The 26,653-nt window shown below is 45.2% G+C and overlaps 1 protein-coding gene across 1 annotated transcript; it reads right to left on the bottom strand.

Moving 5' to 3' along the window:
* Positions 1-1,122: 1,122 nt before the first annotated feature.
* On the bottom strand, positions 1,123-23,084 carry LOC120314625 (solute carrier family 2, facilitated glucose transporter member 11-like). The gene is made up of 12 exons (XM_039357905.1): positions 23,020-23,084; positions 22,092-22,190; positions 20,278-20,438; positions 19,595-19,719; positions 18,677-18,806; positions 18,452-18,600; positions 16,260-16,450; positions 14,760-14,870; positions 14,072-14,173; positions 12,653-12,728; positions 5,271-5,398; positions 1,123-1,326 (listed from the first exon to the last, which is right to left on the bottom strand). The coding sequence occupies exons 1-12, from the start codon at positions 23,041-23,043 to the stop codon at positions 1,123-1,125; spliced, it is 1,500 nt and encodes a 499-aa protein (XP_039213839.1). The 5' UTR covers positions 23,044-23,084.
* Positions 23,085-26,653: the final 3,569 nt, after the last annotated feature.

Raw genomic sequence — 26,653 nt, 5'->3', positions numbered from 1 at the left:
TTAAATAATTATTTTGAAAGGGGTCTGCCTGCGTGCAAACCCGAGCATTTCCACCCTCCTTGCATTTGAATAATGTATCTGTGTTCCACTCTCCCTGCATTGCAGAATGCACCTGTGCGTAAGCTAGGTGTATTTCATCTAGGGGGGAGGGGTGTTGTGTCCTGAACCTGCAAGAGCTGAAAGCAGGCTCAGAATTGTTGCAAACGGTCCCAGGTATTCCAAAAGCTGCCCGGGACCAGACAGAGTGGCACGAAAAAGGGTCAATTCCTATTGGTTCACACTGTCCGAGTTTCAGGCACTAAAAAAGGCCTGCGTGCCTTTTGTTGCTTGCTTGGTTGTAGGAGAGAGAAATAAAGAGCTTGTTGTTTTCACCATGTGTCTTCGTCAATTGCCAACAAACTGTAAACATAACAGTTTCATCCCACCAAGTTCCAGTAATGGCAACCATATCATATCAGCCTTCATGTGCTAATATTTCTCTCAGATGAGCCACCAGGCCACCTCTCAGTTGGGCCACCTCTCTGCTGGGTTGCCTCTCACCTCATTAAAAGGATTCCTCCCCCCCCCAAATTTTAAAAATTCTATGAGTTTATTTTCAAAGTTCCCAAAATTTAGAATATTTTTTTAAATAAATTTTAAAGTGAAATTTCAATTCTTAAATGTTAGTCTTCCAGAATAATAGAGTAACAATGGTGAAGGGACTTATATCATTCTGGACAAATGGCTGTCCAATCTCCTCTCAGAAACATCCAGTGATAGGCACCCACTTCCTCTGAAGTCTAGCTGTTGCACTAGTCAAATGTCTACACTGTCAGGAAATTTTACCTTTGTTTTAGGAGTTCAACCTCTTATTGTTCCCTTCTGTAGCTAATCTTGATGTTGCTCTTGATCAACCAAATCTAGCTAGTTAATGTGTAAAAGTGGTTGCTTAAGAGTTGTGGTCTGGAATTCTTTCTTTCCATCCATTCTATCTTTCCTTCTGTTTTATGACAAAGGATTTAGCCTGAAACAAATAACACACACAAGGGTTTTACTAACATTTTATTTATGAGCAACTTGGAATATGCCAACAGCAGAATAAAAATGTATAAAAAGGACAATAAACTCAGTTCCAGATGCAACTCAGAAACTGGAGTAGACCGAATGGTCCTCACTGAAATTTTTCCTGAGAACAGTAAGTTTCTTTCCCAAAGACGATCTACTGAATTCCTCTGTGATCTCTACTGTAGATTTGCCTTTTGTCTCTGGGAGGAATAAGTAGAAGAATATCCCAGAGCCAGAGAGCACAGTGGCAAAGAGAAGGAAACAAAAGGGGCCCAGACTTTCCTGTAATGGACACAATAAACAGTAACAGTCTCAGTGTCTGAAGCCATTGAACAAGTTATCTCCATCATCCCCAAAGTTCAAGCTGGAATTGCAGTCTAATGGTGAAGAATCAGAAACTGTATCTAGAAAAAGCTACAAGCATCTCTGGGAGAGGATAGGGAAAAGAGTGCATCTGATGAGATTGACTTTGATTTCTTGACTTTAACAGCATGTGATGCTGTCAACTTTACGGCTTAATGTGAATGCTGAAAATGAGTAAATCCAGTAATCAGGTTAAGGACCGTGTATGGATGCCATCCCTTCTACATTGCTCCAGGTGGTGCTTAGACAGGTTCAAGTCTATCCATTATCTGTATGTTGCGTTTTTGCTTTAACTTCTCCGCTATCTTTGGTTTATCAAGTGCATTTTATTTCTGAGCACAACTGAAGTCCCTACAGCTAGGAAGAATTTATCAGAAAAATTTCATTCTCCTCTATAAATCTTCACAATGTCAAGGAATTGTTTTGTGCCACCAACCACAGAAGCTAATTGGGGAGAAATTCAAGAGAACCATGTCTAGATGCTCCCACTGAACTTCTTGCTATTTCATCTGCTGTATGCAGAATCATTTTAAAGACAGAACTTCATAGGGCAACACTTTTGGAGCCAAGATACCTTAGATAGGCTAACATACACAATATGTCCAAAATCTGGGACCCATGACTCCCAGGGAAATGAAATTTGGGGAAGTTGTGGCTGCTTCAGTGACACTTTGTCAGCCAGTCTCCCCCATCCAGCAGCAGCCCCTTACTGGTCTGCTGGAAAGGGAAGACGGGGTGGGGGAAGGAAGGAAGGAAGGAAGGAAGGAAGGAAGGAAGGAAGGAAGGAAGGAAGGAAGGAAGGAAGGAAATTTTCCTGGCCCATGCAATTATCCCACACATTCCCCCAATTCTTTCATCTTCCCTGAACCATGTAACACCTCTTGTGCATTCACATGCATCCTTCCTGACCCCCCCTATACACACAACATCTGCATGGCATCTCTTACATATAATTCCATGCAGTGTTCTTTCCCTGCACCCCACATGCCCTCCCTGATCCACGTGGCACATCACACACAGCTCTGTGACCCCCACACACACCCTTATGCTACCTCTTCATGCATCCTATTCAACTCATGCAGCACCTTTCACACCTCTCTGTTACCCTCTATGCATCTTTCTTAACCTACACTGCCCACCTGCATGCTCTGTGTGACCCACATGGGATACCTTGCATGCCCCCATGCACCCTTCCTGCCCTGCACAGCCCCTCTCATGCATCTTCACTCCTCATCTGCACTCCACTATGCTCCAGTGAATCCCCTCGTCCCTTGCCTGTCTGCTGACCTTGGACCTGCAACCTCCTGCAGGCTTCCTCAGTGGCTTTCCCCTTGCAAGCTTACTACAGCAAAGCCAATGGGGAAACCAGCATGAATGGGAGGGCAGGAAGGATGAAGGATGATTTCTGATGCTCCCAGCCAGCTTCCCATAAAGAAAGTCAATGAGGAAGCTGGCAGGAAGCTGGAAGTTGTTCCTGCTTCCCCTGCTTTTTTGCCCTCCCACAGTTGTGCTGTTTCTCTCCTTAGATAGGAAATATCTCTGAAATGATGACCCAATGGGGCATGGGTTGTCTAGTTGACATTTTAAAATGTACAGAAAATGGAATAAAATAGTTGGAAGGGACCTTGGAGGTCTTCTAGTCCAACCCCTAGTTTGAGCAGGAGACCATATACATTCTGAATAAATGGCTGTCCAATCTTTTCTTGAAAACCCCAGGGTTGGAGCACCCACATCTTCTGGAGGCAAGTCATTCCATTGGTGAATTGTTCTCACTGTCAAGAAATTTCATTAGTTCCAGGTTAGAATAAAATAGAATAGAACTGGAAGGGACCTTGGAGGTCTTCTAGTCCAGCCCCCTGCTCGAGCAGGAGAACCTATACCATTTCAGATAAGTGACTGTCTAGTCTCTTCTTTAAAATCTCCAGTGATGAAGCACCCACGATTTCTGAAGGCAAGCTGTTCCACTGGTTGATTGTCCTCATTGTCAGGAAGTTTCTCCTTAATTCCAGGGTGCTTCTCTCTTTGATCAGTTTCCAACCATTGTTTCTTGTCCTGCCCTCTGGTGCTTTAGAGAATAATTTGACTCCCTCTTCTTTGTGGCAGCCCTCAAATACTGGAAGACTGCTATCATGTCACCCGTTTCTTCTTTTGTTTAGTCAAGCCAAACCCAAGTCCTGCAGCTGTTCTTCATATGTTTTAGTCTCCAGGCCTTTGATCGTTTTAGTTGTTCTTCTCTGAATTTTTTCCAAACTCTCAACATCTTTTTTGTAGTATGGTGACCAAAATTGGCTGCAGTATTCCAGGTGTGGTCTCACTAAGGGTTTATAAAGCGGTATTAATACTTCACGTGGTCTTGATTCTATGCCTCTGTTTATACAACCCAGGATTGTATTAGCTTTTTTGGCTGCTGCTGCTGCACACTGCTGACTCATGGTCAAATGATCGTCCACTAGGACTCCAAGGTCCCTCTCACAGTTGTTTTTAAGCCAGGTCCCACCTAATCTGTACTTAAACCTTTGGTTTTTCCTGCCTAAATGTAAATCTTTGCTTTTCTCCACATTAAAACTCATTTTGTTAGATAGGGCCCATTGTTCAAGTTTGTCAAGATCTTTTTGGATCCTGAGCTTGTCTTCTGGGGTATTGGCTATTCTTACCAGTTTGGTATCATCTGCAAATTTGATGAGCTGCCCTTCTACTCCTTCATCTAAGTCATTGATGAAGATATTGAAGAGTACTGGGCCTAAGACGGAACCTTGTGGTACCCCCTGCTTACATCTCTCCATGTGGATGTAGTGCCATATTCATTGAGTATGGTTTGTCAACCAGCTACAGATCCATCTGGTGATGATGTCTATTCCACCTTTTTCTAGCTTACTAAGCAGCAGATTGTGGTCTACTTTGTCAAATGCCTTACTGAAGTCTAAGTATACTATGTCCACAGTGTTTTGCTGGTCTACTAATTTTGTCACTATCAAAGAATGAGATGATATTGGTTTGGCATGATCTGTTTTTGACAAACCTGTGCTGGCTACTGGTTATAACTTTGTTTGCTTCTAGTTATTCGCAGATCTGTTTTTTGATTATCTTTTCTAGGATTTTCCCAGGTATTGATGTTAGACTATCTGTAGTTTCCTGGGTCTGCTTTTTTTCCTTTCTTGAAGATGGGAACCACATCAGCTCTTTTCCAATCCTCAGGTATTTCCCCAGTGCTCCAGGATTTTTGAAAGATATGGTGCAATGGTTCTGCCAGCTCCTTCAGAATTCTGATATATAATCTGTTGGGTCTCGGTGATTTATATTTGTCAAGGTCGGATAGGTGTTCTCTTACTATTTTCTTGCTTATTTTAATGTTTGTTTTTAGTTTGTCTTTTCAAGTAGTTTTTTGGGTATGTTGGACTGTAATTTCTTTTTATGTGAAGAAACAAATTCAACAAAGGTTGAATCTTTCTTTCATGATCTTCCACCTTTTGGTTTTGCAGTCAGATTCTTTGGAGAATAGATTGACCCCCTGCTCTCTGTAAGAGCCCCTCAAGAACTGGGAGATGGCTATCGTATGATCCCTAGTCCTTCTCTTCATTAGACTAGACATACCTAGTTCCTTCAGTCATCTGTCATATGGTTTCACCTCCAGCTAAATAACCATCTTTATTACTGTTCTGTATTGTTGATATTATTGCTATTTCTAGCAGCTTTGGGCACATTTAGTGACTGTCCTGGGCTGGCTGAAGGGCTCATTCCCAACCAAGATGGGTCTCTACACGGTGCATCTCCTCACCTGCAGCCCAACCCAGTGCCTGAAGCAAGTGTGGCTGCCATGTGAAGGCCACTCAGGGGACAGAAATGGAGGGCTGGGAAAAACTGACCTCAGCAAAGGGGAAGGCGATGCCGACAACAAAGAGGCCTGCCCAGTTTAGACAACCACCGACCGTGAATGCTGCTGGCCTGGAGGATTGGCTGAAAATTTCCATCATAATAGAGAATGTGGCTCCATCTAAGAGGGACAATATAGAGAAATATGTTCAAACCCAGAGAGACCCTTTTTAGCCCAGGATGAGCAAGAATTCATTTATCCGGAGAACCATTAGCAGTGGCATGGCAATCCATAGTCTTCTCTGGGTCTATAAACAAAAACACCAACAGTACCATCCAGAAATGGGAAAAAAAGAAAAGCAATAAATCCCCAATAACTCTATCAGATGCTAATTTTTATTTAGTTCAGTTCAATTTAATGGAGTATTAGGGGCAAGGAGAGTCCATTATAGTCCAATGGCAGTCAAATCTTAATTGGGGTAATCTGCATAATTAACTTTTATATCATTTGTATCTACTTAGGTCACTTCCATAATTGATATTCTTACCTTATTTGCATCCATTTATGTCATTTTCTGCAACTGATGCAGATAACATTAAAAGTCTCTCTCAGTCCAACCCACCTCACATGGTTGTTATGGGGAAAATAGGAAGAGGAAGGAGTATTGGCTATGTTCACCACCTTGAATTATTCATCAAAATAATAAAGGCACAATATAAATAAATAAAAATATGATTGTCCAAATGATGTAAATTATGTCAGTTGTCTGCGCTGCTTCAGAAGAAAATGTCTCCATCCCTCTTTGCCTTATCATTCTTCTGGAAAGGCTGAGGATATGTTTGTGCATGTCTATTTCTGTGAGACGTTTATGTGTGAGAGGACCGGCTGTTGTTGGTGAGCCTGACTGCACAGAGGAAGAAACTCCAACTGCCATCTTTGCTCCTGGGTGGGGTTGCACAGACCAGGGGCATAATCTGGGTTTTTTTTCCTGGACTCATGGATCCTGTGGGAGGAACAGATGGCAGTTGTGGCCAGAAGGGCCTTTGCACAACTGCGTGTGGTATACCAGTTACATCCATTCCTGGCCAGTATGCCCTTCTCACAGTCACCCATGCTCCAATCAATTCTTGTTTGGACTATTGGAATAAGTTGTAGAGATCAAGCCAAGTATAATCTTTCAAAATATAATCTTTTATGTATAATCAATCTCTCATGTATAACAGCTATTCTCCATTTATTTTTGCTTGCTTTCTGTATGTGCTCCATTGTATTCTAAATTGTGCTGACCAAAGAAAATGTTTCTGTTACTTTATATGTGTCAGAATCCAATCATATTTCATTTTTAATTATCAAATATAGAAACTCCCAATTCTGCCTTCTTTGGATTCTGCCATAAGAGGGAGAGAAGGGGGAGAACAAAGGGGCTTTATGGCCCTCACTTCCTTCAGTAGACTTCAAAGAGCTGAATGCTGAATGTGTGTTTATTGTAACCTATTGTAACCTCAAAGCGTTAACACCAGAGAACATTAGCATTAACAAAGAAGAGTATTTGCCTTTCATGTAGTTATCTGAAGTCTCCATCCAGACGGAAGAAAGAAGAAACGGGGTGGAATTGTGATACTTGAAACTATCACTGGAAGGGGGGTTGATTGGGTGGGACTACTGGGGAACCCCTTAAAACCTTGAATGGGAGAGCTTGGACCCCAAGTCCTGTCTAGCATGCCTGCAACCATTTTCTCTTAATAAAGGATTCCTGTTGGAAGAACTATTCCAAGAGTTCTGTCTTCTTAAGATGCAAAGTGGGGTGGGTCCTTACATTAGCCGAGGAAAACAATGGAGCCGCCCCCCGCCTGAGCTGACACACCAACCGGTGAAATCATCGGATACAGCCAAGAAGCAGATGGGGTGTTTCAAGTGCGGAAGAGAAGGGCATCGAGCTGTAGAATGCCGCTCAAAGGCCCCCCAGCACAACCCAGACAGATCCCCAATCAACAAACCCAGAGGGTATTCAGCTAAGCCAAAAGAAACAGCCATGAAAATGATGGAAATTGCAGAAACCCCCACCTCTGCTCACCAAGGGGAAAGAACTCCAGCCTACACCACAGGGACGGTGGATGCCTCAGATGACAGCTCGGAAGGCGAACCCCTGGTAAGTGGACGCATCACACCCATCTTCAAAACAGTGACTATATTAATCCCCCCCATGCCCGAAGCTGTGAAGGTGAAAGCCTTAATAGACTCTGGCTGCACCCGCTGCCTCATTAGCCCAACACTAGTGGGGAATCTGGGCATCCCATCCAGGAGACTGGAACAACCAATCTCATTTGGCCAGCTAGATGGATCCATAGCAGGGGGGGTGCCAGCTACCCTAGCCACTCTGCCAATACACCTCTCCCTGGGCAACCATGAAGAGGACTTAACGTTTGTGGTGACCCCAGGTATGGAATGCCCAATGATTCTAGGGATGGAATGGTTGAAAAAATGGAACCCCTGGGTAAATTGGAGGACGACAGAAATCAAATTCCCGAAGGGGGACCCTATGGACTTAAAACCCCAAGAGAGGCTACCAGAATCAAGAATAGAAAAAGCATCCATAGGAGAGGAAAAAAGATTAACAGAAATACCAGAGGAATATAGGGACCTTGCTGAAGTCTTCAGTGAGGAGAGGGCGAATGAGCTTCCCCCCCACCGACCCACAGACTGTACCATTGAATTCAAGCCTGGGGCAAAACTCCCGAAACCCAGATTATACTCCATGAGCCCAAAGGAGAAGGAGGAAATGGAAAGATTTATAAAAAAAAACCTGGAGAGAGGTTTCATTGAACCAGCTAAGCCTAAAGTGGCTGCCCCGGTCCTTTTTAGAGAGAAGAAGGATGGCTCTTTACGTTTATGCGTGGATTATAGGGCCCTGAACACAATCAGTGAAAGCAACCTATACCCGCTGCCCCTCATGAAAGACATGCTGTCACACCTATCGAAAGGGAAAATTTTTTCTAAACTAGACTTAAGGGAAGCTTACTATCGCGTGAGAATCAAGGAAGGGGACGAATGGAAGACTGCATTTAACTGCCCCATGGGGTGCTATCAATTCAAAGTCTTGCCATTTGGATTACAAGGGGGCCCTGCAGTCTTTATGCAATTAATCAATGACGTTCTAAGGGAGCACCTGTTTAAGGGGGTCCTTGTTTACTTGGACGACATTCTTATCTTTACTGAAACAAAAGAAGAACACGTCAAACTTGTCAGAGCGGTTTTAAAGAAGCTGCGAGCCGCTCACCTATATGCCAAACTCTCAAAATGCGAATTCCACCAGGAAAGGATAGACTACCTAGGCTATCGCATATCCCCACAGGGCATTGAAATGGACCCAGAGAAGGTCAGAGCAGTAGTAGAATGGGCACCACCCCGCACAAGAAAGCAACTACAAAGTTTCCTGGGCTTTGCAAATTTTTACCGCCAATTCATCCCCTCATTTGCACAGATAGCCTTGCCCCTCACCAACTTACTAAAAACGAAGGGAACATCCTCAGTAAAACCTAGCCAGCCACTAACATGGACAATGGAGTGCCAAGCAGCGTTTGAGAGACTAAAGAGACTTTTTTCTGCCGAACCAGTACTAAGGCACCCAGACATGGACAAGCCCTTCATAATACAGGCAGATGCAAGTGATGTGGCAGTGGGGGCTGTGCTATTACAAGAAAATGATGATGCAGTATTGCAACCCTGTGCATATACATCCAAGAAACTCACGGAAACAGAACAGCGCTGGCCCGTATGGGAGAAGGAGGCTTATGGGATACGTTGGGCATTACTCACATGGCGACAGTTCCTGGAAGGCAACAAAATCCCCTTCCAGGTGTGGACTGATCACAAAAATTTGGAAGCCCTGAAAACTTCCAGGAAACTCAATCCCAAACAAGCCCGCTGGTCCCAGCATTTTCACCAATTCCAATTTAAGCTCAAACATTTACCAGGAAGAAAGAACTTCCTGGCAGATGCACTATCTCGCATGCCCCAATATAACAGCGCACGAACCACAGACTCTAGACCAATAATGGCAGAGTCACAACTGGCAGCACCAGTAACCACAAGAACCCAAGCCAAATTAAAACCACAACTGGACAGCCAAACTGGAATTGAATTCAGAAAAAGTTTGGAAACAGATGATTGGTTCCAGAAAAACAAACATGTGTGCACAATGAGAGACGGATTGCCTTGGGTAGGGGAAAAGTTATATATACCAACAACTCAAAGACTAACTTTCATGCAACTTTGCCATGACACAAAATCAGCAGGGCATTTTGGATTTGTAAAAACTTTACACTTAATTAAACGGCAATTTTGGTGGCCATCAATAAAAAAGGACATAGAAAGTTATGTTGCCAGCTGCCCAACCTGTGCATCAGCAAAGAGGTTGCAAGGGAAATCGCCAGGGCTGTTACAACCAGTGGCAAGTCCCTCAGCCCCCTGGAGGGAAATAGCCATGGATTTTATAGTGGAATTGCCTGAAAGCAATGGGAATACTGTTATCTGGACAGTCACGGACCTATTTTCCAAACAGGTGCACTTTATCCCTTGCCAAAAAATTCCCACTGCAAAGGCCTTAGCAAAACTTTTCATCCAGCACATTTACAGATTGCACGGGGCACCCCAACGCATCATCTCTGATAGGGGAGTGCAATTTACGTCTGCATTTTGGAAGGAATTTTTATCCCTCTTAGGGACCACTCAGGGATTGACATCTAGCCACCACCCTCAAGGAGATGGACAAGCGGAACGGTGCCAGTCGGTACTTGAGCAATATTTGAGATGTTTTTTAAATTTCCAACAGAGTGATTGGACGGACTTACTTCCTTTTGCAGAAGTTGCCTACAATAATGCAGTCCACTCCAGCACAGGCTACACTCCTTTTCAAATAGCCAACGGCCAAAGTTTCAACCCTATGCCAGAGTTAACCCCAAAAGAACCAACGATCCCTTCACTGAAAGAATGGATGGAAAACCTACAAAACACCTGGCCAATAGTCAGAAAATCACTAGATGAAGCTAGGCGGGCATACAAAGCACAAGCCGATAAAAAAAGGGTTGAGCCTACACCATTCATTATAGGAGAAATGGTGTACTTATCTACAAAATACCTAAAGTCCCTACAGCCCTGTAAAAAACTTGGACCAAAATATATAGGACCTTTTCCAATTAAAAGGATCATAAATCCAGTAACAGTAGAATTAGAATTACCCAAAAACCTCAGGCAAATACACCCAGTTTTTCATTGCAGCCTGCTGAAAAGAGAGCATCAGTCACCTCTACGGCCAAAAATCCCCCCCCCACCACCTCCAATCATGGTGGAGGGGGAACAACACTTCGAAATAAAAGAGATCCTTGACTCTAGGAGATATCATGGAACAACTCAGTACCTAGTTGCCTGGAAACACCTCCCTGCCTCACAAAATGAGTGGGTCCATAAACGTCACGTCAGAGCCCCAAAGCTATTGAAGAAGTTTCACACAGAGTATCCTAACAAGCCTAACTAAATTTTATACTTGTGTTTTCTTTCAGGTGGATCTCTCTTATTTTTAAGAGGGGCCGGATGTCAGAATCCAATCATATTTCATTTTTAATTATCAAATATAGAAACTCCCAATTCTGCCTTCTTTGGATTCTGCCATAAGAGGGAGAGAAGGGGGAGAACAAAGGGGCTTTATGGCCCTCACTTCCTTCAGTAGACTTCAAAGAGCTGAATGCTGAATGTGTGTTTATTGTAACCTATTGTAACCTCAAAGCGTTAACACCAGAGAACATTAGCATTAACAAAGAAGAGTATTTGCCTTTCATGTAGTTATCTGAAGTCTCCATCCAGACGGAAGAAAGAAGAAACGGGGTGGAATTGTGATACTTGAAACTATCACTGGGAAGGGGGGTTGATTGGGTGGGACTACTGGGGAACCCCTTAAAACCTTGAATGGGAGAGCTTGGACCCCAAGTCCTGTCTAGCATGCCTGCAACCATTTTCTCTTAATAAAGGATTCCTGTTGGAAGAACTATTCCAAGAGTTCTGTCTTCTTAAGATGCAAAGTGGGGTGGGTCCTTACAATATGTGTTGTTTCAAGGTAAAGCCTAGCTAAGAAATTGCAACACTTCGCTAGTGTCAGAGCCCATTTCTATTTCATTTCTATCTATCCCCTCTGATCTAAAAACAAATCTCACCTTTCCCGGGGTTCTGGCATACTCCCAATGGGGAGGGGGGGATGTGCCTGCGGGGTTATTGCTTTCGCTTCCTCTATTTGCTACAATGTAACCTTTTGCTTCATTTACTGCTTCTGTGTCCGCTGGCCGCTACTATGTAACAAATTGCTTTCTGCACTGTATCTCTCTCTGAACTTTCTTCTCCCTAACCTGTCGGCTAGGAAAAGGCGGAGAAAGAAATACAACCTCCAGACCCTGGCTTATCTCTCCATTTCTCAAAAGAAGGTGCAAAGAGCCACTTGAACATCTCGCTGCGACCAGAGCCGGATCAATGTTATCTCCCCCTTTTTCTACAATGGACTTAACACCTGGGGATTGGCCTGTTTTGAATCGTCTGGATGAACTGTATGGTGGGGTTTGCTTGGGGATACTTTAAAGTATCAATCTGTAAGGAATCCCTCAGATCCTGTCTATTATGCCTGTTATCAATAACTCTTAATAAAAGTTCCTGTTGGAAGAAATTGTTTCCAAGATTCTGCTTTCTTAAGATGTGGGGTTGAAATGGGTCCTTACAGCTAGCCTCCCACCCCCTCTCTCTCCTTGGATTGTAAATCTTTCCCTTCTCGATTCTCTGCTGTGACTTTAAAATGTAACAGCTCTCTATTGGCCTACAAAGTAACAAAGTTAATGGGCTAATTGCCAGCTATTGTGCTATTGTGTGTTCAGGCTCAGAGATGCAGAAGTGTAATGCCAGGATAAATTAGGAGATTCAAAGGAACTTTTTAGATGCGCAGAAACCTTGTGATGTATATTAGTTATAAAAAGCAATTTTTTCTGATTAGGTGCTCTCTGCTCTCCATCTTCTCTGCTGTCTACAGGAGAGTGGAGTGCCCAGCATATATCTTTGATCAAAGAAAACAAAGCTGTGTTCTGATTCAGAGGCCTTGTGTTCAGAGTCTCATTGGGATTTATTTGGATTCTGAGCTGAAAAACCTTACAGAGGTCTATATGGAACTGCCCTTGAAGAGTATCTGGAAGCTTCAGTTGTGACGTACAAGTGTTTCTGCTCCATGTGTGGCTTTTTGTTCTTACCCAGGCCTTCCCGCCCCCTTTGCTGCTTGGAGTCCCTTCACTCCTGCCTTTATTTCTCTCCACCAATGCTGTGGTTTGGCAGGACCTCCCACCTCCCCACCAATCAGGCCTCTTTCTCTTTCCACATGGCTACTTGTGAAAAGACTTGTATACTCACTTGGTCCAACTCCAAAGAGGATGACAAGTAAGAAAATCAGGATGACACTGCAGAGAGACATCCAGGAGAGGTTTTTCTGGAGGTGGGAACAAGAGAACAGGCAGTCTAGAACAGGGGGTGTCAAGCTACCGGTCCATGGGCAGGACGCATCACCAGGAAACCATGCCCACCCCATTGCCGGCAATGGGAAAAAAGCTCCGATACATCACACAATGTCACGTGACGTCGTAAGTTTGACATGTCTGGTCTAGAAGCTTTGCAGAAGCCCCTCCCCAGCACAGGGTGCTCTGGTCAATGCATCCTTCTCAGAAAACAGGAGGCTTCACCAAGCAAGGCCAGGCTGTGGAGCTTGTCTGGAAGAAGGTTCAAATAGTGGCAGCCCAGGCAGCTGTATTCAGTCTCATCAAGAGACCGATTGGAAGAGTTGGTCAAAAATCTTAGATGGAACTCTGCAAACTCGAAAAGGCCATTAGGCCATCAAATCTGACACCCTATTCTGGGCAGGAATCCAAAGTCAAGCATCCCAGAGTGATGAAGTGGTATGTGGGAAAGTTTCTGGGAGAAGGGATGTTGCCTCAGGAAAGGTCAGAGAAGAGAGGGCACGGTCCAGAGCTGCCTAGTAGTGGGTGGAGAAGAGGCCCAGGAGGGACTCTCCTTAAGTTCTTGGCAGTAAGTAATGTGCTGGCAGGACAACTCTTATTAATGTAACCTTACAATAAAGTTGAGTTAGTTAATGTGGCTGTGTTTCCTGTCTAGTCTACCTTGCAAGGTTGGCAACAGCCAGTTTTCCAGCCTTCTCCATAACTATGACCCCAAACATTCCAATAAATACAGTAGGGAATGACTGGAAAAAGAGAGAAATGGGGGGGGGGTCTGAAATACCCAAGTCAAAGCTTGGATCTTAATCCCACTGAGGTGCTGTGGGGTGAAGTAGTGGGCCAACCTGCCTCCTGATGCAGAAGATTTAAAGTGAAGGTGCAATTGAAATTAGAGGGTTTTCTTTTCAGCTTAATGGACAAACAAATTGAGTCATTTCATGGACCTTTGCTTTTACATGTGAGAATGGCACCGAGACCTATAAATGCCCCAAAGTGGAAGAATTTATAGAGACCTACACTGGAAGAATGGATGGTGAAGCTGATGGAATTGACAGAGATGGCAAAATTGACAGCCTTGATGAAAGAAAACACTTTGGCAAGTTTTATTTCTGCTTGGAAGCCATTACTGGACTTTTTCCAACAAACTGAAAGAAGAATTATATGGGACTATCAGAATAATGTAGACAAATATTCACCATAAAGTGAAAAGACTGAATTTCCCTTGATGGCACTAAGCTTCCATTTCGTATAGGGGATGAGGCTAACTAGGCTGCCTGCTCTGCCAAAACAGAGAATTTCCAGAAAAAGCTTTTCTTCTCACCTGCAGACAAAGAGTCCCTGTGAGGAAGAAGAGCACCAAGGCCATCAACCCACAGCCTTTCCACAGCAATGGCCTCCGTCCATACCGTTCAATGGCAAATATCTGAAGAGGAGAAATAAGGGAATGTGCCAATGTCAGGGAAACATGGGTGGATTTCCTGACATCTGAATTCAAATAATAGGTATCAAGCAGAACCTTTATATTCAAATTCAAATCAATAGAAATTACTTTTTGGTCCTTTTTTCCTTTTTGAGAATTGTAGACCCAGCACCTCTGGTCTCTCAACCCCATGGAATTGCATGGTCAAACTGGTCCTTGTGGGAGTCTGATGGTTCCAGTTGGCTTGACAGACCAATCCAGATTGGGATTTGGCCCAGGAGCATGTGCCTCCCCCTCCAAGGGATCCGAGGGTGCCAGGCTTGCCAGGATGTCCAACGTCAGGGGACCTAGGCTGGCCAAAGGCTTTGCTGAACCTAGCAGGCAGCCCAAAGTGGTCCTGGCAAGAGTTTGGTCTTGCAATCTCATGCTCCAAACAGGGATGCAGGCTGCACCTCTGTGGAATCATGGAGGACGGTGTGGGAAGATTCATAATGAAGGTGTGATGCAGAAGAAGATTCATAATGACAACATAACACTGGGAGAGAAGGGAGGTTTTCAGAATAAAATGGACTACTTAGAAAGGTCTTACACAGAGGAAAGACGAGAAGAGCTCAGAGAAGCCGATGCCCAGGCAGACGTAGGGGATAAGTCTCTCTTCTAAACCTGCATTGTGAAGCACTTCAAAAGCATAGAAATAAACCTAAGTGGGGAAAAAAAAGATGCTCATAGTTGCCAAGAAGCAGTAAAGACCTGCCCCTGCCTCAGAAACTCAGTGCTATGGTCCTTTGTGAAGATCTGCATTTAGCAGTGGCTGCTGTCATTTTCCGCCCACCTCCACCCCCAATCTGCTCACAAGACTCTACAGACGAGAGCCAGAGAGGTCTGAGACTGGCTCACTCCTCCTGGAAGCAGCAGCTCAAACTCTCAGACTGCAGGGGTGAGGGTGGGAGGAAATTGGGGTGGGGGAGAGCAGCTGAAAGGCAAATGTGCCAAAGCTGGCCAAGCTTGTTACCCGAGACTGGTCCTCCTTCCCACAGCGCACTGTTGTTGTGCTTGCAGATCCCTGCTACCCTCCGAGATGGCTGGTGGGCAAAAGACCCTTTGCCTCCCCAGACCAATTTGCCAGGCTCTTGCCACATGGGAGCTGGCTTAAAGAAGTGGCATTTCCCCCTCTTGAAATCCTTGAATGACAAAAATTAAATAATTAAATAAAAGTGTTGAATTGTGAGTTGGCCGCAGCAAGTTGGCCATGGCAAATCGTCCCATTCTGCAGCAGTTCTGCCTCAGGGCTGACAAAGTTGGTTCCCCCCCCCCAAAGTCTCCTTCTCTTCTTGCAAGGATTTCAAGAGGGGGAAATGCCACTTCTTTAAGCCAGCTCCCATGTTGCAAGAGCCTGGCATATTGGTCTGGCCAACTTGCCTCGGCCAACTCACTGGGGGACAATTCAACACTTTTATTGAATTATTTATTTTTTGTCATTCACATTTTATTTTTTTTCTCCTTTTGCATTCTTTCTTTAATGATTCTATTCCATTTATTTGATACTTTGCAACTTTTGTTCCATGGCAAATTGTCCCACGGTGAGTTGGCCGCAGCAAGTTGGTAGTGGCAAATTGGCCACAGCAAGTGGATTGTGGTGAGTTGTCCAAGGGCAGCCCAGGAGAAGGCCTTGTGCCGTGCTGAGACAAAACCATGGACTCCAGGGTGAAAAACAAGTGAGGGACTGTGTAGTTGGGCTCTTGCCAAAGTGGGGCCTGGAGGAATGCCTGGCTCAGAAGGACCTCTCCAGCCTCTTGCTGTCCTCCAGTCTTGATCAAGATGGCATGCTGGTGGCAACAGGATTTGTGAAACTGTCGTTCTGGTAGAGATTGTGCTGCCTTCCTAATTTATTTTTTGTGTTAACTTTTCCATATTATAACCCCAGTTTGTCTCCCTCCAGATGTTGTCATCTCTTTCCCTAGCTTGACTAGCCACCCAGGCCCCCTTCTTTAAGGGGATTTGCTGGAGAAGCTTGGCAGTTTATAGGCTACAGGCACCAGCTGGTTCTCCCTCCATTCTGGGGAGATTGTGTGAGGAAGGGACACTTAACTGCATTGATGCCACAGAGCTGCACAGTGACAGTGACAGCCATCAGGATGATCAGTTGCTGGCGAAGCGATGCATCATAGAGCAATTCTCCTGGCCAAAGCACTTTGCTTCTTTGCCCTCCTGGGGCCATTTCTTTCTTCAGCTCACCAAGCTCTTCCTGGTGATCCCCTTGGCCCCACAGCTGGTTCATTGCTGGGGAAGCAGAAAAGATGCTAGGTCACAAAGATTAGTCAAGTTGTTTCTGGGCAGCAGCACCCTTTCCCCCACAGCCAGAAAGGCCTTACAGGCCATGAGAGCCACAGAGAAGCAATTCTCATCCTTGCAGGCAGCTGTCCCAACCTCTAAGGCAGGAGTGTCAAACTGGCGGCCCACAGGCCGGATGCATCACACACAGGCCACACCCACCCAACTCTGCAAAGGCAAAAAACATCATGCTACATCACAATATGTCACGTGGTACGATCAGGTTTGACACCCGTGCTCTGAGTGGTCCCTGGGAAAGGAGCCCACGGGGCAGGGGGGGAGCTGGCCTCATAATGCAGTGTTTCTCCCCCTCAGCAACTTTATGATTTGGGGCTAAGGAATTCTGAGAGTTGAAATCTTTAAGTTGCTGGAGTTGAGACACCCTGCCTTAGCTCACAGCTTGCTAAGGAATGGGTAGTTGGATAGAAAAACAAAAATGTTTGAACTGCCTGATTCTCTGGTCTTATGGCTTATGGACTTATGCACTGGGAGATTTCACCGCCTTAGCAGAGGACAGATGTTCAATCTGTTTTTTGTCTTGAGCCAGTGGCATGTGATCTGGAGATATTAATATCTATCTCTCATCATGATTAGATCACTCCCTGATGGCTTTGTAGTTCTCCACACTGGTCTCTGATGTAGGAGCCTGGAAACACTCCTTTGGTCCACTTTAGGTACCTAAAGGACCATACTGGGTGTCAGAACCCATTCTTACACTGGGGGGGGGATCCAATTCATTCCTTTCTATTTCTTACTGAGAGTTCTGCCATTCTTCTGAAGGGGAGGGGGGAAGGCTCTGAGGTTTGTTTCTCTGCTCTGCTACAATGTATCCTTTCCACTATTCCTACATACTTGCTGTTTGAACTGTCTCTCCCTTGATGTCAACCTGGAGTGAGAAAGGAATGTACCTCTGACTATTGGCTTATCTATCACTGCAGAAGGGAAGGTGCGAAGACCCAACAACATCATCACAAGCATGGGAATGACTCCATTATCAGCTCCTTTCCCACAGCAGACTTAACACCTGAGGATTGGCCCATTCAAACTGACCGGATGAACTATTGGGGTGGGGTTTGCTTGAGACTCCTTTAACATATTGATCTGAGTGGGAAACCCTCAGATCCTGCCTATTATGCCTGCTATCAGCTTCTCTTAATAAAAGTTCCTTTTGGGAAGAAACTGTTCCAAGAGTCCTGCTTTCTTGGGATGAGGTTTTGAAGTGGGCCCTGACACTGGGTTTCAAAAGGACCTTGGGATTGTTCTTGAGGGTCTCGTACTATGAATGAGGCCTTAGTTGTTGCTTGGAATGATGGTGGACAACAGCACTCCTGTACCACATTATTCCCAGATGGCCTGTTCATAGATCTTGTGGTGCATCCCGGTTTTTAGAAAAATTCCAGGAAATGAAGCCTCCAAAAAGGCTCCTCAAGGAGTACATCAGGTAAAACACATGTAAGGACCTCTCTTAAAGATAACCCTGTGGCAGTAAGAAGACCAATCACTGCAATTTTTCTGTTCTTATGTCAGCCACAGATTGCAGGCCAGCAGGCCTGTCCAAGATCATCCAGATGAGGGAAAGGCCAATATGAGGATTATTGAAGGATTATGTTCCACGACTGCCCTCTCATTCTGCTCATTCACATTGAGCAGAATTCTTCTAATCACCTCCCAAATATATTTAGCCAAATAAGCTGCTCTTGTTGCCTTTCCCTTCAACATTCAGATAACGTTCTTGTGGCACAGCACATTCCAGACCTTTCCAAAGAAGCACTAGATAATGACAATGAAGACGGTGACGGTGATGATGCAGAGATTGGCAAAGAAGCTGAAGTCTCTGCCACCTCCAGCTCCTCAATCCTGGCCAGTCAAAGGTTTGGACAACACATTTGCCAAGACCGGCCCCACCCTGGTCATTCTGAGGTGAGACCAATCTTTCTAAGGACAACTTACCTTTCAGGCACCCTTCCTCATCTCCCTCCTGGATTAAGAGATAAGGAGGAGATTCAGGGAAGAAGGGCAAGAAGAGAAGCTGGAGGAAAGCCACCACACCAGGAAAGGCCAGCAGCAGCGGCCAGGACAGATCGGTTCCCAGGAACTCCCTGGAGAATAGGAGAATGGAGGTTGGGGGTGGAGGAGCAGCCCCCTCCCTCCTTCCTCGTCTTGCTCCTTCTGTACCTGAGTCCCAAGATTTGGCCCAAGCATTTCCCCAGAGACCAAAAGAATCCAGAGGTAGCATTTGCAAGTCCTCTCCATTTCTTGGGGGAAATTTCTCCAACATACTGAGAATGAATGGCCAGGCAGAAGCCTAGAAGGAAGGAAAGGAGAAAGGAAGGACCATCAGAAACTACTGAAATTTGAAATAATCACAGTCACGGGAGCAGAGTTGTTTGCTGATTTAGGCAGATGGCAAGAGCTGCATCAGATCACCAGGGCACCCTGAAGTTTTTCAGTGGAGAGTCCAGAGAGTGCTCATGTCACAAGTTTTAACTTTAATGCATGAATTGGGAATGTCTAGTCTAAAGAAAAGAACTGAGAGGGGCATGATAGAAGTATTCCAGTATTTGAGGGACTGCCACAAAGAAGAGGGGGGTCAACCTATTTTCCAAAGCACCAGAGGGCAGGACAAGAAACAATGGTTGGGAACTGACCAAAGAGAGAAGCAACCTGGAATTAAGGAGAAACTTCCTAACAGTGAAGACAATTAACCAGTGGAACAGCTTGCCTTCAGACATTGTGGGTGCTTCATCACTGGAGGTTTTCAAGAAGAGATTGGACAGCCACTTGTCTGAAATGATATAGGGTCTCCTGCTTTAGCAGGGGGTTGGACTGGAAGACCTCCAATGTCCCTTTCAACTCTATTATTCTGTATGTTGGAAGGACAGAAGACCCCTGGTGGATGCAGCCAATGGCCCTCTTCTTCCAAAGGCTGACCAGTTATTGTCCCCCATGAGAATCAGTGGATGTGGGCACAGCAACAGTAGCCTTCTCTCTTGGGGTTCCCTGGCAAGCTGGCTGGCATGTGGCAGGTCCCCTGGGCTTTCCCCAGAGAATATCCAAAGCCACATTAAAGCCCAGTCTTCTAAGGCTTCTTACCAGCACTTATCCCGTAAGCAAATCGTCCAAGCAGAACCATTTCAAAGCACTTGGCTCTCTTGCTGCAGACCATGACTAGGGAAGTCAGGATGACCAGGAGGTCTGTGCTCAGCTGGCATTTCTTTCTGGGGCCAAGAAAAGGGGTAGGAAAGAAAGTAACCACATTAGCCACCTCCCTGCCTTGGGCTGCCTTGCCTGGTCCCTCCAAGCCCTGAATCCCCAGGGACCACCTGCTGGGAAGGCCTCCTGCCAGCAGACCGGGAAAGTTGCCTGCCCATCTAAAAGGGAGATAAATCACAAGTGTGGGAGAACAAGGTTTAAGAGTGAATCGGGGTGACTTTCTAAAACAGAGGCAGCATCCCAAATACCAACAGGGCCAACGGTCCTGTGGAAACATGAACAGTTCAGGAAACATCCCCTTTTTAAATCCCTTTTGCATTTGTATTTGAATAAGCCCATTGATTTCCTATATTTATTAGACCAAAATTTTATAAAATAACTTCAAGCTTCTGAGTTTCAAGAGGCCTGCAGCTGTTTTGTGGCTCTCCTGTTGGCTTTTGGCTCCCCTGTTTCCTCTGGACTAGCAGCCTGGCAGTTTCTTTTGCAACTGGTTGATGCATTTGTTTCTCAGCAATGCCCCGAGGAGGCTGCCAGGTTTCTGGCGTCTTGTAGGGCACACCTACTTCCCATACTTCACGGTCAGAAATCCGCTGCAGAGACATCCCAGCAGGCCTCCTATTCCATAGACAGACACAGCAAATGACCACAGGACGAGCAGCGTCTTTTCACTGAGGGGGGCTCCAGAGCGCTCCAGCCAGGTTTCATTCATAAACCTCTTGATGTACTAAGAACAGAGGGAAGAAGAGATGTCAGCCAAAAGCATCATGATAGTGATGATAATGATGATGATGATGATGATGATTCTTTTCCAGGCTAAATTACTGTTGAATTCCTCAGCAGAACAGGAAGATTTTTGCCCCCCAAAGCTGTGGCTGACTGCATTGCACACCAAGCCTACAAGCAAGTCCTGCAATGTGAAAGTGTCTGAGCAAGCCCTGCTTTACTCTTTGCAGATAAAGTGAATCTAATTTCAGCAAAGGCAAGAGGGGGATAAACCTAAATGGTCCTTGTAATATTTTTAAGCAATACACATCCATAGTAACAGGTACTATTTTTTTAAAAGAAAAACCTACAGTACCATCTGCCATAATAAACAATCCCTTTGAAAAGGAATTTGTAGCATTTCAGTATGAGGCCCAAAAGCCACAAAAATGTCAACTTGAGGCTGGAGAGTTGGCCTGACTATTGGGCTATTGGACTATTGATGCATTGGTTATATGGCCAATGTATATTATCAATGGTGCTGGACACTTAGTTTGTACAGCCTATATTGTTGTTGCTGCTGTTGTTGTTGCTTTTAAGCAGGAATATCTCAACTGTCAGGTGGTTGGTTAGGACGTGAGAGCCTAAGTCCCAGCCTCATGGGCAGGTGGGTTTTGGTCTGCTTCCTTTTGATGGGCACATATCCTCAAGTCCATTTGGGCTTGGCTGTAAGAAAGACAAGGCATCTGGCTTGCACAGAACAGGCCTATCTGCCCAGAATGTATTTATGTGTTTATTTAGCCAAAGCACTACTGCTGTTGGAGGAGATTGATTGATTCATGTGGAAAATAAATGAATAAAATCTTGGCTAGCAGCTGAAGTGGGTGGGATGAAGCAAGGTCCACATCCATGCAGGTTCTGGCCTGATTGATGCGTATCATTTGCAGAGAAAGTGTTCTGGCTGAGCAGTCAATGGAACTTCATGGAGGAGCCCAATGGAGGGAACTACTGATTTGCACCCGGTTGGCAGATGAGCTTCTCATGGCAAAAACAAAGATTAAAAATCCTCTGGTTGACTTAGATAGCCCATAATGGGGAGCAGGGAAGCTGAGGTTTGGAGGCAGGGCAGCTTTTCTGCCAGATCACAGCCTGGAAAAATGCACACTATCCAGCGGTGAGGAAGAGCCCAAGTGGCCCTGCTTGAAGCACCCGGGGCTCAGGACCAACTCCATCCTAGAGTTAAGGAAAGGGCAGGCTGTGGAAGTAAATTCAAAGGGAAGCAGACCAATCTTGCCCCTTCACTTCCTGACTATTTATTTCTCTCCTGACTGGGGGGTTGCCCGGCAGTTGGGCTGTGACTTATCAGGGTAAGCTGCTAATTGAAAGCTATCCTGGCCTTAGAGTTCACTTTATCCTATCAGCCAAATACATTGATTAATATGGAGATGAAGGGCTTCCAATAACTTGCTTTCTGTCTTCATCTGACTTCATCTGACTTAGAATGATTCCACTCAACATACAGAAAGGGAGTTGTCTTAGTGCATAGCAGTGGATTGTGGACACACATATGGGTCCAGAAAAGATAGGAAGCAGCCTTGGACGAATCCTAACCCTGATGGGTGCTATCTGGCACAGGGGTCTCTGCCTCCCAACCCACCAACAAGGTATCTCTTACCACAGAGGGGTAACTGATCACAGAAATCTGGTAGCCAACAACAAGGTTCCCACCAATCCCCAGGACAAGGATCATTTGAAAGAACTTCTGGTAATGACTCTGTAGGGAGAGCAAAGCACAGATAAGAACCAGAACAAAAGTTGCCCCCTGTCAGCCTCTTTCAGAAGGTCCTCCAACCTTGGGAAACCCTAAAAATATGTTCTGGAGTGGGGAGAGAACATAGGGGGACTCTGGGCTAGAGAATCCCAAGTTCTGTGATTAGGAGGAATCATGTTCAGAAGTTGCTCAGAATTGTTTTCCATGGCAGGAAACATGATGGGTCATTAAATATATCATAATTAATAATCATAATCATTAATATCATAATGATGATAGATCATTAAAGAGAGATCCAACCTAGAACTAAGGAGAAATTTCCTGATAGTGAAAACAATTAAGCAATGAGCAACTTCCCTCCAGAAGCTGTGGGCGTTCCATCACTGGAGGTTTTCAAGAGAAGACTGGACAGTCATTTGTCCAAAATAATATGGGGTCTCCTGCCAATCCTATTATTCTGTGTTCTATGTTCTATGGGTTTTGATGATTATGGCTTATAATTACAATTATTTTTGAAGTGAATGATTGAGTAGCAGGAAGGCCTACAAGAGAGAAGAAGGGTAACAACTATACCAAGGTAGAATGGATCCATAGGACAAGAGAACCAAGTAGGATGGTGGGTAAATGGCAGCTAGACTCTCTTAGAAGCTACCAAACAACCCATGAGGCCATCCGCAGCATGTTGGGTAAAGCCACAGAGCCTCACAGAAATGTGCCATCCTGGCCAGACGGTGATCCAGAGGTGGACTTACTGGTACAGGATGGGATAGTAAACTTTTGTGCTCCATGTCCCTCAGCTGCAGACTACCACATTTACTGCCTGCTTACTTACCAAGTTGGAGAAGAGCCCTTGCATCCTCCTGTAATTCCTCTTCACTAAGGAGCTTTGAGTGAGGAAGCCCAGCTGGCTTTCATTCCACTGAGCCTCAGAAACCATGAGAGCAGAGTGATCATTAACCCTGCCTGTTTCTGTTCTTCCTGCCCATTGGGCAAAACATGATTGTTGGATAATTCATCCATTAATATATGCAGAATAAAAAAGTGGAATGCTTGATGGCAGAAAGTTGAAACTCATCTAGGCATGAAATCCAAACCTACCAGCCTACCCCCAGGCTTGCAAGGCCAATGCTCCTGCTATGCTTTTTGGTTCTAATTTGTTGGAAATCCAAACCTCTTTTGATTCCTCACCACCTCATGTCCTACTGACCTTTAGGGGGCAGCTGAAGAGGAGATTTCCACTGTGCCCCTTCTGTGTCTCCAAACTTCACCTTCTTCCACCTTTCTTCCCGGGCTCATGCACACACACTCCAGCACTCTCTTCCTGGGGGACGGGGTGGCCAAACCCTATTATATATTTCCTGTAAATAAATCTCCTTCCTGTTCTATTTATAAAATCTGCTCACTAATCCTTGCCAATTTGGTTCAGGAAGGCTCACAGCTCCAAAATACTCTCCTGCCTGAATGTAGAATATGGATTCCAGTTCACAAGAAAGCAGAGAACATTAGGGCTGTCCTAGAAGCAAACCAGGTCATAACTAGCAGTCAGCATGGGTTTGTTAAAAACAGATCATATCAAACCAATCTGATCTCATTCTTCGATAAAGTAACTAAACTAGTTGACCAACGAAACGCAGTGGACGTAGTATACCTAGATTTCAGTAAGGCATTTGATAAGGTAGACCACAATCTGCTGCTTAGTAAGCTAGAAAAAGGTGGAATAGAAACCACCACCACCAGATGGATCTGTAGCTGGCTGACAAACCGTACTCAATGAGTAGTCCTCAACAGCACTACATCCACATGGAGAGAAGTTAGCAGTGGGGTACCACAAGGTTCCGTCTTAGGCCCAGCACTCTTCAATATCTTCATCAATGACTTAGATGAGGGAATTGAAGGGGAACTCATATAATTCGCAGATGACTCCAAACTATCAGGAGTAGCCAACACTTCAGAAAACAAACTCAGGTTGCAAAAAGATCTTGACAAACTTGAACAATGGGCCCTATCCAGCAAAATGAGTTTCAATGTGGAGAAAAGCAAAGTTCTACACTTAGGCAGGAAAAACCAAAGGAACAAATACAGATTGGGAGAGACCTGGTTTGGATGCAGTGACTGCGAGAGGACCTTGGAGTCCTAGTGGACGATCAATTAAACATGAGCCAGCAGTGTGCAGCAGCAACCAAAAAGCTAATACAATCTTGGGTTGTATAAACAGAGGCATAGAATCAAGTTCATGCAAAGTACTAGTACCACTTTATAAAACCCTAGTAAAACCATACCTCGAATACTGCAGCCAATTTTGGTCACCATATCACAAAAAAGATGTTGAGAGTTTGGAAACAAATTCAGAGAAAAGCAACTAAGATGATCAAAGGCCTGGAGACCCAAAATGTATGAAGAACGGCTGCAGAACCTGGGTCTGTCTAGTCTAAAGAAAAGAAGAAATAGGGGAGATATGATAGCAAGTGTTCCACTATCTGAAGGGCTGCCAGAAGGCAGAGGAGGCAAAGTTGTTCACCAGAGCACCAAAGGGAAGGACAAGAAATAATGGTTGGAGGCTGATCAACAAGAGAAGCAACCTAGAATTAAAGATAAACTTCCTGACAGTGAAGACAATCAACCAATGGAACAGCTGGCCTCCAGTAATCATGGATGCTCCATTGTTGGAAGTTTTTAAAAAGAGACTGGACAATCATCTGGCTGAGATGGTATAGGACCTCCTGCTTAAGCAGGGAGCTGGACTAGAAGACCTCCAAGGTCCCTTCCAGCTCTATTCTATTCTATTCTATTCTATTCTATTCTATTCTATTCTATTCTATTCTATTCTATTCTATTCTATTCTATTCAACAGAATCACAGCATTGTTGAGTTGGACCATACTGTAAGGATCATCTAGTCCAGCCCTCTGCAGTATGGAGGAAAACCTTTTAAACCAGGAGTCCCCAACCCATGGGCCATGGCTCACTAGTGGGCCATTCAGAAGTAGGCTGTGCAAGTGGTGGGTGAGCATGCATGTGCACACGCAGTGCCATTTGCACGAGTGGCAGATGCTCATACTTGTGCATAGCTCCATTTGTGCAAGTGGCAAATGCTCATGCTCACTCATGTACCTGCCTGTCAAGATCCAAAGAAACCTATTTCACTTCATCCATAGTAGCAGGGGGAAGGGGGATGTTTAAAGTACTCAATGCACCTGTGAGCCAGCCAGCCTGGGAATCAAGGTCATCAAAGAAACTGTTGGCTGAGAACTAAGATAGTTCTCATAACAAAGGTCTGATATTTAATTGGAGGGTGTGACTTATACTGTCAGGGGAAGGGGAGTTTCTATTTTTTTAATTTACTGTCTGGCACCTTTTTTTGTCAGAGCTGTTTTTACATTAATCAGTACCAATATGCTGTACTCAATAAAGTTTTGCATTAGAGATTGGACTGTCTCAGCTGTGTTGGAATCATCAGTCAGAACTTTGACACTAAAACAGCTCTCATCAATTTCATTCAACAAGCAGTCCTGAGCCCCTGCGCCCCATCTGGCAGATCCTGGAGGGGTCATGAAGACTCAGGAGAAGATGCCTGAAATGGAGCAGGAGGAGGAGAAACTGGATGATGCTGGGCTCAACTCCAGTTGAGACCCATGGGGAAGCCAGGATGCTAACCTCATCTACTCACCCGAAGGTGAAGGCAGAGGTTGAAACTACCAATGGCACTGGGGTGGACTGGAGCGACTGAGGTCATCCATCTACGGTGGAGTGGTGGAATGAAGGAGCATGGAAGGCAACCAAAGCTGAATTCCCGCTAGCCTGTCTGGGTCCTGAATTTGCCCAAGCCCATGGTTGGAAAAAGAGAAGAACCTTGGACTCAGAAGGACCGATGGAGCATACATGTTTGGCAGTGGGCAACAGCAGATGGGTTGAGCAGCTGAGGGAAAGGTTCAGCAGCCTGGATGCGCGGGGAGGAAAATCACTTCAGAGATTGGACCTAGACCCCAAGTGTCCCGGTCAACCTGTGATGGCTACCCTGACTCCGTCTCAACCCAGAATGAGGACCATGATTGCAGCAACTGGGGGAACAGCCTGGCCCCCACCAACTTCCACAACCTGGCCCAAATCCACGATTCAGAACTGCTGGTCCACAATGGGCAGCCGCTCCTCTGGAGTGGCTGGTCAGCAACCACCACAGTGGCTGATGTTCAGCACCCAACCCTGGATGTTCCCTCCCAGAATGGGGTAGCCACTGCCAGGGTACTGGGGAGCCCTCAGGCTCCCACTATCTCCAAAATTTAAGGCCACTTTTGACAGAAATCCCAAGAAGCTAGCCTTTTTCCTCAACCAGGGTAAATACTTCTGCCAAATCTCAGTGTCAGGGCCCAATTCAAAATCTCATCCTAAGAAAGCAGAGCCAGCAACTCTTTCCAGAACTCCTATGTCAATTGCATTTCTCTATTGGATATGATGCACTGTGGGGCTCCA

This window comes from Crotalus tigris, unplaced genomic scaffold (assembly GCF_016545835.1).
Source record: "Crotalus tigris isolate CLP2741 ecotype Arizona unplaced genomic scaffold, ASM1654583v1 scf7180000018965.556698, whole genome shotgun sequence".
In the NCBI taxonomy this organism is placed as follows: Eukaryota; Metazoa; Chordata; class Lepidosauria; order Squamata; family Viperidae; genus Crotalus; species Crotalus tigris.
The sequence above is the reverse complement of the archived record's forward strand: the minus strand, read 5'-3'. Positions and strand labels throughout refer to the sequence as shown.